The sequence below is a fragment of the Anopheles aquasalis genome, chromosome 2 (assembly GCF_943734665.1).
Source record: "Anopheles aquasalis chromosome 2, idAnoAquaMG_Q_19, whole genome shotgun sequence".
Lineage (NCBI taxonomy): Eukaryota > Metazoa > Arthropoda > Insecta > Diptera > Culicidae > Anopheles > Anopheles aquasalis.
Window position 1 is genome coordinate 25,604,252 of NC_064877.1, and position 15,423 is coordinate 25,619,674.

At 50.0% G+C, this 15,423-nt stretch overlaps 4 protein-coding genes across 4 annotated transcripts; 2 read left to right on the forward strand and 2 right to left on the reverse strand.

The window, feature by feature from the left end:
- The first annotated feature begins 243 nt into the window (after nucleotides 1-243).
- LOC126573415 (probable maleylacetoacetate isomerase 2) lies at nucleotides 244-14,862 on the forward strand. Its single transcript, XM_050233510.1, has 5 exons — nucleotides 244-286; nucleotides 332-471; nucleotides 721-898; nucleotides 13,959-14,077; nucleotides 14,157-14,862. Coding segments are annotated over exons 1-5 (777 nt in total). The 5' UTR covers nucleotides 244-285; the 3' UTR covers nucleotides 14,496-14,862.
- LOC126573417 (uncharacterized) lies at nucleotides 9,009-10,137 on the forward strand. The gene is made up of 2 exons (XM_050233512.1): nucleotides 9,009-9,207; nucleotides 9,360-10,137. Exons 1-2 carry the CDS (start codon nucleotides 9,160-9,162, stop codon nucleotides 10,059-10,061), a joined length of 750 nt encoding a protein of 249 aa, XP_050089469.1. The 5' UTR covers nucleotides 9,009-9,159; the 3' UTR covers nucleotides 10,062-10,137.
- On the reverse strand, nucleotides 11,082-11,908 carry LOC126573418 (uncharacterized). Its single transcript, XM_050233513.1, has 2 exons — nucleotides 11,835-11,908; nucleotides 11,082-11,753 (listed from the first exon to the last, which is right to left on the reverse strand). Exons 1-2 carry the CDS (start codon nucleotides 11,880-11,882, stop codon nucleotides 11,082-11,084), a joined length of 720 nt encoding a protein of 239 aa, XP_050089470.1. The 5' UTR covers nucleotides 11,883-11,908.
- LOC126573416 (uncharacterized) lies at nucleotides 12,451-13,495 on the reverse strand. The gene is made up of 2 exons (XM_050233511.1): nucleotides 13,313-13,495; nucleotides 12,451-13,165 (listed from the first exon to the last, which is right to left on the reverse strand). The coding sequence occupies exons 1-2, from the start codon at nucleotides 13,367-13,369 to the stop codon at nucleotides 12,452-12,454; spliced, it is 771 nt and encodes a 256-aa protein (XP_050089468.1). The 5' UTR covers nucleotides 13,370-13,495; the 3' UTR covers nucleotide 12,451.
- Nucleotides 14,863-15,423: the final 561 nt, after the last annotated feature.

Sequence of the window (15,423 nt, forward strand, 5' to 3'; positions counted from 1 at the left end):
TACAAAACAACCAAACCATTTAGTTAGTTCATTACCTGTTCCGGTATAAAACATGTAGCGACCTCGACGACGGTAGACTGTTGCCGCAACGGCCACTTCAAATTCGTCATGTAACGTCATGCGATTCAAGCCGCGTTCAGGCCAAAGCTGGCTTCGGCCGAAACGAGCGAAAATTTTGGTCATTCTGCTACACTTCGCGCCCACTATTCCAATCTTATCTCTCTCTCTCGCTCTTGCACGAAGGAGTGAGCGAGATAGCCGGCGCCGTGGTGTTTTGTCAAAAACAGTGAGTTTTTAATCAAAAATAAGCAATTACGTTAGTAAAAAATAGTGTTTTACAGTTCAAAAGGTGTTCTCCGTGTGGCGGCTGCGACCGTGAAGCGTTTCTCGCTGCTGCAATCGTCCCAGTACGGCTTCAAGATTAATTACTCCAAGTTTCATGGCTCGATTTCGCTCTCGGCGATGTCGAAGGTGCGTACCCCTGACCGATATGCAACCCGCGTTGCCCGGCAAGCCGGCAAGCTCCTGTTCCCAAGCCAGAACCGGCCCCGAACCCAGTTTCGAGAATCTCATTATCAGAACCTGTTCTCTCCGGGCGAAACCGGCTTCGAATAGAGTTGGAATGTGGCTTTTGTTCACTTCCACCGCCGCATTCGGCCGCATTCCAAGTTGTGCGTTAGAACCGTGATGGCTAATCAAGACCTTCTTCCTGAATCCCAGCCGATCCTGTTTTCGTACTGGCGGAGCTCGTGTTCCTGGCGTGTTCGGATTGCGCTCAACCTGAAAGAAATCCCGTACGACATCAAGCCGATCAGCCTGATCAAATCGGGAGGTGAGCAGCACTGCAACGAGTACCGGGAGGTGAACCCGATGGAGCAGGTCCCGGCCTTGCAAATCGGTAAGTCTTTCAAAAACTGAGGACAAATATTGAGTGGTTCGAAACAGTATCAGTTTACTTGGTGGCTTAGAATGTGATTTATTTAATCGTCCTTTGCGAAACACTCTTCCAGTTCATCCTTAACGTAAGCGATCGTATAGTTGAAGAAGAGAATGGCTTGATCAAGACACTGGCTCAGCTGGTCCCGGGCAAACTCAATCTCGGCAGCGAACCGATCGGAAAGACTGTCCAGTTCCAGCTGCAAATCGAACCACTCATTCACGTACTCCTGCAAAAAATGGCTCAGCAGCCAGTCCTTGCTGCTACTGCCCGGATGTTCCGCGAGCACTTGCAGAACTGCTCCAGCACTGCGTTTAGAAAGTAGGTTAGCAGCGGCTAGCGCCTCGTTATACTGGTTGCTATCCTTGCTGGCCATCGCCTGGAGTAGCTTCTCGGAGCAGTAGGAAATATCATCACCGAGAAGCAGAGCGTAGTTTCGTTGTGATTCGCGTGCCACTGTGAGACACAGTTGCTCCTTTGGCGATACATCACCGGCGAAGGATTCGATGAAATCGAAGGCTTGTTGTGTTCGCACGCGACCATTGTTGCTGCTCGTTGCTATAGCAGCCAGTGCTGCACCGTTCGCGGTTGAAAGCATGCTACGCTGGTTCTCGTCTTTTTGAACCACACCAAAGATGATGGTACGCGCCAGGGAAGCGAACTGAGTTTGGTAATCCAGCAGCATGCTCGTGGCAGCCACCGGTTTGATAATTGTCACTATCATAGGCAACATCAACACAAAAACTGCACAAACACTATGCTGCTGCATATTGCAAACGGGTACAACACTCACTGACCACGGCAAGCACGTCGTAGTGCACCTGAAAGGAAGCCTTAACTCATGCGAGTTCGACCGAGATCTACTTAGTCCACAAATTCATAATCTCACGCCACTTTTTAGCTACCATACCGAAGAGATAAGAAATTCGGATCAATAAAACGTTCGATAAGCTGTGTACGGCGTCTAAAGGATCGTTTCGGATGAGTGCGAATGTTTATTCATCGTCCTCTGGCCTGTTCTGGCACGCTCAAACCTCGACCACACAGTTCAAATCGATCAACGTTTCGATCAAAAGCAAATCATTTGCTCGATGATCCCCAATCGTCGTAAGGCACGCGTCCAGTGCGTTGCCTATATCGCTCACGGAGTCCTCGTAACGATCAAGCTCCTGCTGTAACGATGGTTGGTACGAGCTCCACAGGTCCTGGTACGAGCGGAGCTCATCCGAAAGCTTCTGCTCGATGGCGCCACTATCGAACACATCACCCATGGCAATGACGCGCACTGCCTGATAGTTGGCGGACGGGAAGATTCGCAGCACGGACGATGCCTGCGGTCGGAAGCGAGTTAATGCGTCGTACTCGAGCGTAAAGAATGTGTTCCGTGCACATCCCTGTAGATCAGCAGCCCAAGTTGTCCGGTATTCGCTACGAAGCTGGTCGAGCTGCTCATTACATTCCTCACTCAGGCTATCCTGGGCGGTCTCCACCAGATCAGCTACAAAGTCGTCTGCTTGCCGGTATTGTACCGTTGCGTTGGCTAGTTTTTCCAAAATCAGTCGATTCAGCTCACCATTAAGCTCGTTGTTGGTTTTCCAACTGGTCGCAACATCGTGTATGACGAGCGAGCTCAGATTGCTTAACTCAGCCTGGTAATCGACAAGATAGGCTTCCGTCTGGGATGGTCCAATCGAAAGCAGAACACTAGCCAGCACACCTGATAGTACCAGCAAGTCACGTGTCGTCATTTTACGCTTCTGTGCGTCAATTTGCCTCCAAAGCCAACCGGCTACTGATCGTTGTTTAGGGGTTTTCCCCCCAGGCATTTCGATACCCCCGCATTCGTCTCCCCTTCGAAAACAGGCCCTCTAGGTACGTTTTTATTGAACTTTATTGCCACGCATTAAACCGAGCCGAAGGCGGAAGCCGATAACAGGAGTGCGAGTGCCCGCCCGTCTGCCGTCTACTCCAGGTAGCAATCGTCTTCGAGATAACTCTTGATGTACTCCATATCGTTATCCTGCCAGTAGTAGGCCTCATCCCGGCAGTCCTCGAATCGATTGATCGTAACGTACGCATCATCGCCATGCTTGGCCAGTTCTTCGTCGAGCAGCACACGGTAGCTTTCGCGCAGGTTCGAAAAGAAGCCCCACTCGTCGGCGAGCTCCGCCTCGACGGCTTCGTCGTCCAGAATGTTGTTCCGGGCTAGCGTGATGATGGTTTGGCTGACCGAGACGGTGTTGTACTGGGCGTACCGGCGTTCAACCGGGGCAAACCGATAGAGCGAATCGTCACGCAGATCGGCGAACGCGTAGTACGCACAGTCCTGGATATCGAACTCCTGGAACATGCGGTACAGCTCGAACAGGAACAGCGCATACTCGCGACACTCTTCATTCACGTTGTCCCGATTGATGATGTACTGTTCGGCTTCGCGGCTCACCTGGCGCATCCGCGGAATCATCGTACCGAACTCGAGCAACAATTCGCGATTAAACTCACGAATCAACTCCCCATTGAAGGCACGTTTCTGCTGCAGCTCAAACTCTACCTCGTTGGCCAGTGCCGAAAAGTTGCCATTGTACTCGACGCGAAAGTTGCCTAGCGTGCCACTGAAAGCAAAGCAAACCAGCAACAACAAAACCGGCACCATTGTCACGGAATGTGTAGGGAACTTGCGATTTACGGCACGAAACTAATCCTTGCACCGACAGTCGGTTACTGACGCCAGATACGCACGGAACCTTCCAATAAGGGGTCGGAAGCGGACTTCCACCAGCTTAATCTCATTAATCTGATCCCCGAGACGGACGCCGTCGAAAGATGATAAGCGAGTTATAGCGGCTCTATCCACTGTGCAGAAGGGTTGTAAACGGCCATTGATTAGCCAATGGTTTTTTGGGAGGAGAGGGTATCGAACCAGCATCGAACCCGCTCCGCCGCTCTCGGATTGCGTCAGTAGCAGCCTTGTTTCGGAAGGAAGTCGAAAGATTAGAAGCTAAGTTTGATACTCTCTTTATATCATACCGAGTTCGTTTGTATATCAAAGTTTATTACTAGATTGGATTTTTGATTCGAGAAATATCTAATACTTCTCGAACCTCTGCAATACTGTTCGGCCAATTTTGGCCAGACACCGGGCGATGCGCCTTATCAGACTCCTAAACCGCACGCATTATCAACATAGCTTAGTACGTACTCCATATCGAGCTGGTGTAACGTGACGGTAGTGTCGAGACAATCGAACAAATTCTCCCGCACCGGATGATCCTGGGGAGCCAATCGTTCCAGTTCCTTATTGAGCACCGTCTGCAGGGCGTTGCTGAGGTTGTTGTGCTCGTAGTACTCATCCTCGAGCCGTGTCCCGATGGCGTCCATCTGCGTTACCTTGTTGTACTCGCCTAGCACACCCATGACACGGTGCGTAAGCTCACTCATCTCGCGGTGAAGTATATTGGCGTAGCTAAAGAAGCGCTGTGTCGTCCAGTACGTAAGCTCATTCGCTGCGTACACCGCACAGGATTGCATCTCCGATGTACCGATCCTGCCAAACAGTTGGTACAGCTCGAGCACCAGATCCTTACACACCCGATTATCGAAGCTGGTCTGTTCGATCATACTTTTGGTGTTATTGTCGACGCGCCTAAACTCATCCGTAGCGTTAGCTAGCAGCTCTACTAGTACGATGTTGAAGGTGAGCGTTGCGTTGGAGTTGGCAATCCGCTTCAACTGCAGCGTACTCTCGCCGATGGTTGCATACTGACCGAACCACTCCTGATACTGCACAATGATTGGTTTCGTTTCCGTCTGCGCGTATCCTAATGCCAGCAGACTGAAACAGATGCAAGTGAACGCTATGGAGATCTCACGAGACATGACGCACAACGTGCTTCGATCGGATGACGATGAACATCTACTAACGCCGAAAACTCACTGACCATAATCGGACCTTGAACGAGCTACTTAAAGGTGGATCGTACCATCACTGCGATAAGCCGCGTGATAGGGTAAATGGTTGCGTCGTGGAAGTGTTATCGGTTCGGATGGGTTAAGGCATTCGGAAGGAACCATCTAGGTCTTCGGTACGGAAAAGGAGCACACTTGGATCGAAATTTATTTAGATGCTCAACCGATCACCGTCTTGCTGCCAATTTGAAGTGATTGATATTGCAATTTCAGCAAGTACTAACAGTAATTTTCCAGATATTCTAACACAAACTCCACATCGCTTTCATAAGCCGCAATCAGCTCGTCGAGGCAGTGGTAAAGATTCGTGCGCAGTGGATGGTCCGGTTCGTCGAATCGCTCCAGCTCGTAGTCCAGAATTGTTTGGTAGCTGTTGTAGATCCAGCTAAAATTCTCGTAATACTGCCCGAGCAGCTCCTCGATGCGATAGATCTGCTCGAGTGAGTTATAGCTCCCCAAAACCCGCACGACACGATGAGTTAGTTGGGTAAGCTGCTCGTATACGTAGTCAGCGTAGCGGAAGAAGCGACTCGTGGTCCACGGTACCAGATCCTCGGACGTATACCAAGCACAGTTCTTTAGCTCCACCACCGCATACCACGTGTAGTACTCCTGCAGATCGAGCACGATGCTCTCACACGCGCTATCGTCTACGTTGGTTTGCTTGATGTGCTCCAGTGTCTCAGTGTTTAACCTTCTCACCGTGGTCGTCGCATTGGCCAGCATCCTCAAGAGGTCCTCGTTGAGGCCACGGGTGATGGCCGAATTGATTGCCCTTCGCTCCTGCATCCGCTGCTCTCCGTTGCTAGAGGTGTTCGCAAAGCGATCCTGATAGATCACCATGCCCGGTACGCCGCGGCCCTCTACGGTAAAGGAAACTGTGGCCAGCAGCAACACGACCAATGTCGAAAGCATCATGGCGGACTATAATGAGGTAACAACGTTTCACCTTGGCTATCAGCAAGCTACTAATGCACGGTAATCAACGAGCAAATGTTACAATTACGTCGTTTTCGTGTTTATGATAAGAAACCGATAATACCGGTATCTAGCCATTGACGAGGCTTCAGGAATAAGCACAAGAACAGACCACATTTCACACCAACTTGGCCAAACAAACGAAGTGAATTCGATGGCAACCCGATGGATAACAGTTGATCAATGTCCAAAGAACGCAAAGGAAGTGATTTAACTTACGATATGAATACTTTATTTTCGTAACAAGCACACCAATTTGGTCTATCCACAATTGGTATCAATATAATTGATTACGTTCGACATATCATTCGCGTACCAAACGACGGACCTATCGAGACACTCGTACAGTTCCGTCTGTAGCGGTTGGTCCGGTCCGTCGAATCGCTCGAGCTCACCGCTCAGTATGATCTGGTAGCTGTTGTAGATGTAACTGAAATCCTCGTAGTACAATTGTAACTGTCCGTCGATCCGATCCATCTCGTTGATCTTGCTGTATGTGCCGAGCACCTCGGTAACTCGTGATACCAGCTGGGTCAACTCACGTTGCACGTAATTGGCGTAACGGAAAAAGCGATCCGTTGTTAACGAGTCCAGCTTGCTGCTAGCACTAGCTACACAGTTCTGCACATCAACCTGGTTCGTTTTGGTCCAGAATTCGCGTAGATCATTCACCATCTCCCGGCAGCTATCGTCGATCGAAGATGCGGCATCAATGGCCTGTATCGTGTTGTTGCGGATCTGGCGTAGCTCGACCGTTGCATTACCCAACAAACGCAACAGCTCCACATTGAACTGCCCGGCTACCCTGGAGTTCGCAGCCCTTTTGCCCTGCATCAGAATGTCACCATTGTGCACGTAGTTGCTAAACAGCTCCTGGAACTCCACGAACGCAGGCAAAGACTGTACGGAATGCTGGCCGACGGTGCAGCATAAAACAAACAGTAGAACGATGGCCCGAAACATGGCTGCTGCTTTCCAGTGGTACCTGTATGTACTGACTGTCTGATGAACACTGACCGTGCTTTAGCACTGCCATAATCCATGACCGGATGTTATAAATATTTACTGAACACTGATAAAAGGCAAGGCGATCGGTCTCGCCCTTTTATCAATGCTGATTAATTCAATATTCCTAGATTACCGGCAACGGTAGCGGATAGGAACAAGCGGCTCAGCTACATTGTTTGATATGAGTTTGTTGTTCAATGAGGTAACGATGTTTACCCTTGGCTACCAGCAAGCTAACAAGCTGCGGCAGTCAAAGAACAAATGCTTAATTACATCATCGTCGACGTCATCGTTGTCGTTGGGTTTATTATATGAAACCGATAGCTCTGGTTCCCTGCTATTAGCGAAACTTCAGAGCAAATATTTCGCACCAAATTACGACTCAAACACCGAACGATGATGTGAATACGATGGCCACCTGATGATTTACAATCCATATCGAACGAAAACAATAGAAATGATGTACCTTACGAACTGAATACTTTATTACCGTACCAAACATACCAATATGCTATCGCTTACAATTCACAATTGGTATCGATGTAACTGAGTACGTACTCCATATCACTCTCGTACCAAACGACTGCCGAATCAAGACACTCGTACAATTCCGTCTGCAGCGGTTGGTCCGGTCCGTCGAATCGCTCGAGCTCACCGCTCAGTATGATCTGGTAGCTGTTGTAGATGTAACTGAAATCCTCGTAGTACAATTGTAACTGTCCGTCGATCCGATCCATCTCGTTGATCTTGCTGTATGTGCCGAGCACCTCGGTGACTCGCGATACCAGCTGGGTCAGCTCACGCTGCACGTAATTGGCGTAGCGGAAAAAGCGATCCGTAGTTAACGGGTACAGATTGGCGCTCGCATCAATGGCACAGTACTGCACATCGAATTCACAGAATATGGTAAAGATCTCGCGTAGATCATTCACCAACTCCAGACAGCTATCGTCGATTGAGGATGCGGCATCAATGGTCTCTAGCGTGTTGTTGCGGATCTGGCGTAGCTCGACCGTTGCATTACCCAACAGACGCAACAGTTCCACATTGAACTGCCCGGCTACCCTGGAGTTCGCAGCCCTTTTGCCCTGCATCAAAATGTCACCATCGTGCACGTAGTTGCTAAACAGCTCCTGGAACTCCACGAAAGCTGGCAAAGACTGTACGGAATGCTGGCCGACGGTGCAGAACACTACAAACAGTAGAATGATGGCACGAATCATGGCTGCTGCTTGTGCTGTCCTGTGCGTCCTGCTGGCACTGGTTGTCTGGCGGACACTGAGACTGCTCTAGCACTGCGGTAATCCACCGAATGACCGGATGTTATAAATATTCACTGGACACCGACAAGGGGCAAGGCGATCCGACTCGCCCCGTTTTTATCAATGTCCATTACCACAATCTTCGAAGATTAGTGGTAATGGTAGCGGGTATTCTGCGCAACTCAGCAGCAGGGTTTCTTAGGAAGCTGTTTACCTGTGGTCAGTTAATGTAATAAATTGTTTGATAAGATTATAGACACAATGCACTGCAATTGGTGTGAAACGAACGTGGGGATTCATTTCGAGGAGTGCGACATCTGTACGTGAAAAAATCGTTGCTCGTGGAAAGCTCCCATCTCCCCAGAACTCCTTGCATACAATGTCGCCCGAGGAGTAGCTTTTCTTGTTCTTCAGATTCCTAGAGAAACTCTAACAAATACTAAATTCGAATGAATCATCCTGTCTTGGGGACGTTGAAATACACTTCTGATCGTGTTCATTGACATTTTCTGGAATTATGGAACGACTTTGTAAACACACAAAGGGACAGTCAATAACGGAATGCCGTAGTTAAGAAAAATATCGATCCATTTGTAGAAAACATGAAAAAATGAATTTCTCAATTTCAAACGGATATGGGATATGAAATGCTTCGAATCCGCCGGATATACCCCTGTCGGATGGCCATCGGCCTTATCAGTGGCCATCGTTTCGAGCGCACCTGCACACCTGGCCAGCCGGTCAACTTAATCGAAGCGAGCTTCCGCAATCCTCGGGGCAAGTTAAGCTGAGATAATCATACGATCTACCCCGAAACATCTGCACTACCAGAAACCAGGCTACAATCTAATCACTCACCCGGTCACGGATTACGACTGGTCATTCTGCTGCTGCTGCTGCTGCTGCTGCTGCTGCTGCTGGACCCCCGATGTAATATAAACCGGTGTAACCGGGAGCATCTGGTGCAATTAAGCTTACATAGTGCCAGCGTGCAGTACCTCTCTAAACATGGCCACGAATCGTTCATTCCTGCTGATGATTGCTGCAGTCGTTCTGGTGAGTGTGAGTGTGGTTGTGGGGGAGCAGAGCGAAGGGCAGAGAATGTGAGGAGGACGAGGTCCAACCACGTGTCACCTGATGTTAAGATAAGCGCCATTGAATTGAAGGACGTTGATCACGCAACTTGTTTCCTTTTGGGCGATTTTTAGGCTGCCGGTGTTAGCGCTGCTCCATCGCAGACTGCCGCCAAGCCCCGATCGGCCGAACTGCGTGAAGCAATCGAAGAGTACCGTGTGCGGTTCAATGACCTGCAGCAGGAGAAGGATCAGTTCTTGCAGTTTGCCCGCACCGGTCTGTGGGCCTCGACGCGCCAAATGAACGAGGACGTTCTGGAAAACCTCGGCGAAGCGCGCAACACCATCGAGTACGGTTTCGACGATGTGCGGCTAGAGATTAGCTTGCAGATCGTCGAAGGTACCCACAACGAGCAGTGCCTGCTAGATCTGGTGTACGAAATCGTTGCGGAGAAGGTGCGACTCGGTGACGAGCTTAGCCGTTGCTCGGCCACCGCAACCGACGCCAAGGATTCGCTGCCGGAATCGTTCTACGAGTTCCTCAACCTGCTCCAGCGCATATCGACCTCGATCGGCGAAACGACACTGTACACGTTCGTCAACCAGAACTCGGTCCTCGATCCGGAGCGCCACCTGGAGTACCTGCAGGAATCGTTCGCCGAGACCGAGCGTACCTGGCTCGAGGAAGCCCTGCCGCTGGTGCAGTTCGAGCTCGATGCTATGGAGTACAACCGCCCGCTGATCGTGGCCGACAATACCGAATGTCTGGCGGTTATCATTGAGCAGCAGCAATCCTTCGAGGACGGCATTCGGTCGCGAATTCCTTCCTGCGCGTAAAGTGGCAGTGGCACCGTTTTTAGTTAATCGATCTTATGCTTAAAATATATCGGTGCTAAACCACTTTGCTGGTATATTTATATTTGCCGTCCCATCTTAATGCAGCTGAAAGGCGAATGATAGATAAGGATTCATTTCAAATGAGCGCTGTTCACGATCATCATGAGAAGATCTGCATCATCTACACACATGAACTACCTTATCCTCTTAGGCAAAAGCAATCATTCCTGCTTTTTTCAGTCTCCCTGATTTACCTAAGCTTGTTTATATTGTCTACATTTCTTTAATTGTGTGAAAGCTACATTAGTAATTGAAATTTTGTCTTAGGAAGGAAGATCATTTTTGGGAAAAATCAAAAACTTATCTTTCATCATCATTTCATTCTCTATGGTTACACATCGCCATCTTAACAATCGGAAGGAAGAAACAGGAAGACGTTTCACTCAAGCAATTCATTCCAATTCAACGCCTGAAACGACCATAAACGCGTGACTGATTCACCGCTACGAACAGCAAACGTGGCAGTTGGTGAAAGAGGTACCACGAGGTGTGCGTTCAGAGAACCGATCGGTGTCCTTGTCTAATCATATTGCCTGCTATCGAACATACCAGGTGTTAATCCAAACCACACGCGATAAGCTCGAGCCTCATTCGCTCGATAACCAAACGCACCGACCTTTTTTTCCTCAAGTCATCGCTCATCGTTATCATCGCCTGGCGCAGCAGCACAAATTCGATAATGTCATTCAATTAGCCGATTCGGCAAAGTTATGAAAATGAAACCATCGCTTATCTGCAGCTGACCGATCAGCAATTGGACTCAGCTAATCTATTAGCTAACACCAATTGCAGCCCGATAACAGGCACCACTGCTGTGCTGTCGTCATATTCGCACAGTACATATTCGTCATTTTTGTGTTCGTTTACCTTAAAATGGTTTTATTAAGTCTAGGTTATGCTGGACGCATAATCAGCCCATCAAACCATGGGGGTTGGATGTGGAGCAAAGACTGCACTCGATTAGCAGCTATTGATCTGCTGCCGAATGCCGGTGAGGGCCGTGTTGAGACGCGCGATAACCGCATTGAGACAGGCACGGTTTTCGGCGAGCAGGGCCGGACGGTTGATCTCCAGGTTGTCCAGATCCTCCTGGGCCTCGGGGCGTGCCACGTTGTCCCAGAACGCAACCTGCGCCTCATAGTTTTGCTCCAGCCAATCGACGTGCTCTTGCGGATCGGTGAAGGAGTTGTGCTGCGCGTACGAGAACAGCGGATACTCGGAGGCGGCCGTGGCGATGCGCTGCAGCGTGTTGGTCAGCGTACGGAACTCATCACCGAGACCTTCCTTGATTTCGATCTTATCCGCGGCACAGGAGCTCATACCATCGCCAGCCGTACGTCCCTCGGCAATAACCGAGTCGACCAGACGCAGCAGGCAATCCTCGTTGGCATTCGGTTCCAACGTCGCATCGGCGATCTCCGTGCGGATTTCCGTCAGTATGTCATCGATGTCGTTTCTTGCCTCAGCCAGATTGGCCAACGTACCCTCGTTCAGTCCCTTCAGCTCGGCACGGATCAGAACACGGGCGAACCGGAGGAACGAATCCTTATCCTCGCTTAAATCGTCAAAGCGAACGCGGTACTGTTCCGCGATCTCCGCAAACTCACTCATCGACAGCTGAGCCGAAACGCTCTGTGAGAACAGCAAACGGAATTCACATTATTCCCAAGGCAACTCGCTGCTAACGGGAAGATGCTGTGCTTCTTAACTCACCAGCGCGGCAACAAACAGGCACAGGGCAATGAACACGAACGTCTTCATCTTGGCAAACACCACTGGACCGTTCCGGGCACTTACTGTATACTTGAAGCCCGGCAGTTCACGGTCGTTCTTATATAACTTTGAATTCCTGCACTCGCGGATAACTCGCATCAACCGTACACCCACCCTCATTACAACGGGAAGGGGGTAACAAACAAAACAAAAATCCTCCGTTCCGAATCCTTTTACGCGAAGGTGTGAACGAGAGAGAGAGAGAGAGAGAGAGAGAGAGAGAGAGAGAGAGAGAGAGAGAGTCCCAAGGCGCCGATTAATGCGACATGATGATTAGATTAGCGATCGCGTACGCGACGTTCGACCATAGGTAATCGACAACAATTTTTTTTTTCTGACCGCTTGGATCGATTTTATTGGAAGTCATATTCCGATAACCACGAGCCCCGTTTTCCCTTTTTCTCCGGTACCTTCTCAGAAGTCAGGACACGACGAGCGCTATCGCTATCGGAATAGGGGTGCGGTATCTTGAAGGGAAAGGGAACGGGTGTGTAAAAACAATACCGGAAGCCACCCCCCGTGAAACCGATAAACGACAGCCCCCATCGAAGGCGCGTTTACGAGCACTGGAGCGCTTCCTCGAGCAGCAGCTCCATGTTGAAGATGAAGTTACGCCCGATCGCATCCGTCATGGCCCAGATATCGCGACGCACGTTGTTCACGACCTCCTGGAAGTTGTCCAGCTCCGTCTCGACCCCGGCCAGCACACGCTCGACCTTGTTCTCCTCGCCCTCGTACGCGTACGCCAGTTCGGCCAGCGTCACGTACATATCGGTTACGATGTTCGAGGTGGCAATCTTCCGCACCACGAAGCTCTGCAGATCGGTCGAGCTGTTCTGGAAGGCTTGCACCTGCGGATAGAAGAAGACACGCGATGCGGTGGCCATATCGGCGTATGCCAGTTCCGCCGCCAGGCTAATATCGGCAGCAGCCTGCGTCGCCTGACGCAGTGCTTCATCGTTGTTCTGCACGATGCACGGATTCTGTGTGTCCCCGATCGAAAGGGCGTGCTCGAGGATGGCATCCTTCACACGCTGCTTCTCGTGCTGGATGTCAGTGATGACGATGCCAAAGCGCGAGACGAACTGTGCGTTCAGGTTCTTGATGGCGAGCGATTGGTTCATACGCAGAACGCGCAGCTTGTAGTCCACGTCGTAGTGCAGCTGGTTGAACAACCGATCGAACTCGGCCAGCACCTCACCGTCTTCGGTGGCCTTGGGGACTATCTGTCGGACGGCATCCGGGAGCGGAACCGTCTTTGACCAGACCAGCTGTTGGGGTGGGAAGAGGGTACGACGAGAATAATCCATTATCCGGTCATTTCAAACCAAACCCGTTCCCCACGAGCCACGCTGAAATGTTTCCTGTTCGAGCAGAGCTCGAGTTGCTTAGTAACTGCTCGACTCGCATCCACTAACCTGCTGGCAAGCGAAGGCAACCAGCGCGACCGTCACGAATCCCATCTTTTGCCACATTTTTTTACGCACTACAAAACACCACAACAGCACAAGGGATTCCGGAATGCACAGGAAGTAGTTTAAGGTCGCGCTTGAGATTTTTTGTCCAATTCCGTCTACTGCTCCTGCTGCTGCTGCTTTCGATCCGCTTGACCACTGGAGTGAAACTGATTCGGGATGGCACCGGGGCGCACGATTATACGGCGCGCACCGGCTCACATCAGAAGATCCCGTGTGTTGCCCGAACTACGGAAACGGAACCAAAGCGGCGGTCAGTTTGGTCGCAATAAATCGGTTTATCATCAATTAGCCAATCGCCGCCCAATCGGGCCGTTCGCTTTTACAGCCTAGCACCTCCTCTTTCTCCCCCTGCTCTTCGTTAGGGATACTGTCTGTTGCTCCAATGACCACACTTTACCGCCACCATTCACGGGGAAGCATCAGTGGTCGTGCAGAATCATTACACGCGTGCTGTCCTATCCGGGCTTATCGGGGTTCCAGTTCGAGAAGGAATTCCTCGACGCACAGACCTTCATTTAAATCACGCAATCACGCAATGAATTGCGCAACTCTAAAACGAGATTTTCAATCGATCTTCCACTTGCAGATGGACACACGCTCATCGAGTCGCTATCGATAATGTACTACCTCGAGGAGACCCGTCCACAGCGTCCGCTGATGCCGCAGGATGTGCTGAAGCGTGCCAAAGTGCGGGAAATTTGTGAGGTATGTGACTACACGAACTCTCTGCTCCTACAAACTGACATGAATCTAACGTTCGATTCGTTCCAAATCTCACTTCCAGGTCATTGCTTCCGGCGTTCAGCCGTTGCAGAATCTGATCGTGCTGATACACGTCGGGGAGGAGAAGAAAAAGGAATGGGCGCAACACTGGATAACGCGCGGGTTCCGTGCGGTCGAGAAGCTGCTGTCGACGTCGGCCGGCAAGTTTTGCGTTGGCGATGAAATCAGTCTGGCCGATTGCTGCCTCGTACCGCAGGTGTTCAACGCACGCCGTTTCCACGTCGATCTGCGCCCGTATCCGATCATTTTGCGTATCGATCGGGAGCTGGAAGGACATCCGGCATTCCGGGCGGCACATCCCTCCAATCAACCAGACTGCCCACCGGAAGCGGCCAAGTAGAGCGAGCAAAGGAGTGCTCATTATCACCGATTGATTTCCATACGATGATTGGTATCTAAAGTCCTGCATCTGCCATAAAACCATGAAACCTAAAGTCTAGTCGCGAAGTCGAGGGTGAAGAGTCAATGCCGGTCGTCCCGTCCACCGGTCGGGCGGCTTTCTGAACCATATTTTTACAATGCAGCTCGTGAGAATTAGGGAAAAGCATTATTTACACAATTTTACCGGGACGGAAAGGAGAAACGAAACAAAAGCCATCTAGTAGCAACAGAAAACCACCAAAAAAAAAAGGTTACCAACGGGGAAACGACGAAAAGACACGAAACCCAGGCCAAAAGTACGTACTACTGGAAGCAGGTTCAACGACGCACAATCATTCCCATTCCCGAATCAATCGGTTCTCGGCAGGAAAGATGATGGTACAGCGGCGCTGCCGGCCAGCATCTATAAACTTTTATAACTTTTTTATAAACGTAAGCTTTTTTCTATTTCCAGGGTTTGTGGTTTGTAGTTTTTAAATTCCTTCCTTATCAATACTCTATACTCTTAGTGTGTGCATCATGAATGCTCAGCATTTCACTCGTAAACTCCTCGATATCTTTGCTTCGTCGGCAAATGTTTTATGCGCCAGATCAACAAAATGTCGATTCGCTTTTTATCTTTCTATATTGTCGTTTGAGTAATACAGTCAGTAATTGGTTTTAATGTGTCGTAAAAACAAAAGAGGGAAAACTTATATCCAATTCCATTCATCTCATATACCAGCACAATTGATCCAGCGCGAACGTTGGCCGTGCGTGGCGTGCAGTGTGTGTTTTTGCTTACGGTGAACTAAATGTGCGTGTGGTTTTCGCAGAAAACAAAACGAACAATAAATATTTTTGTGAAACAAATCCACCAGCCAGTTAGTAGCTTTAGGAGAAGAGAA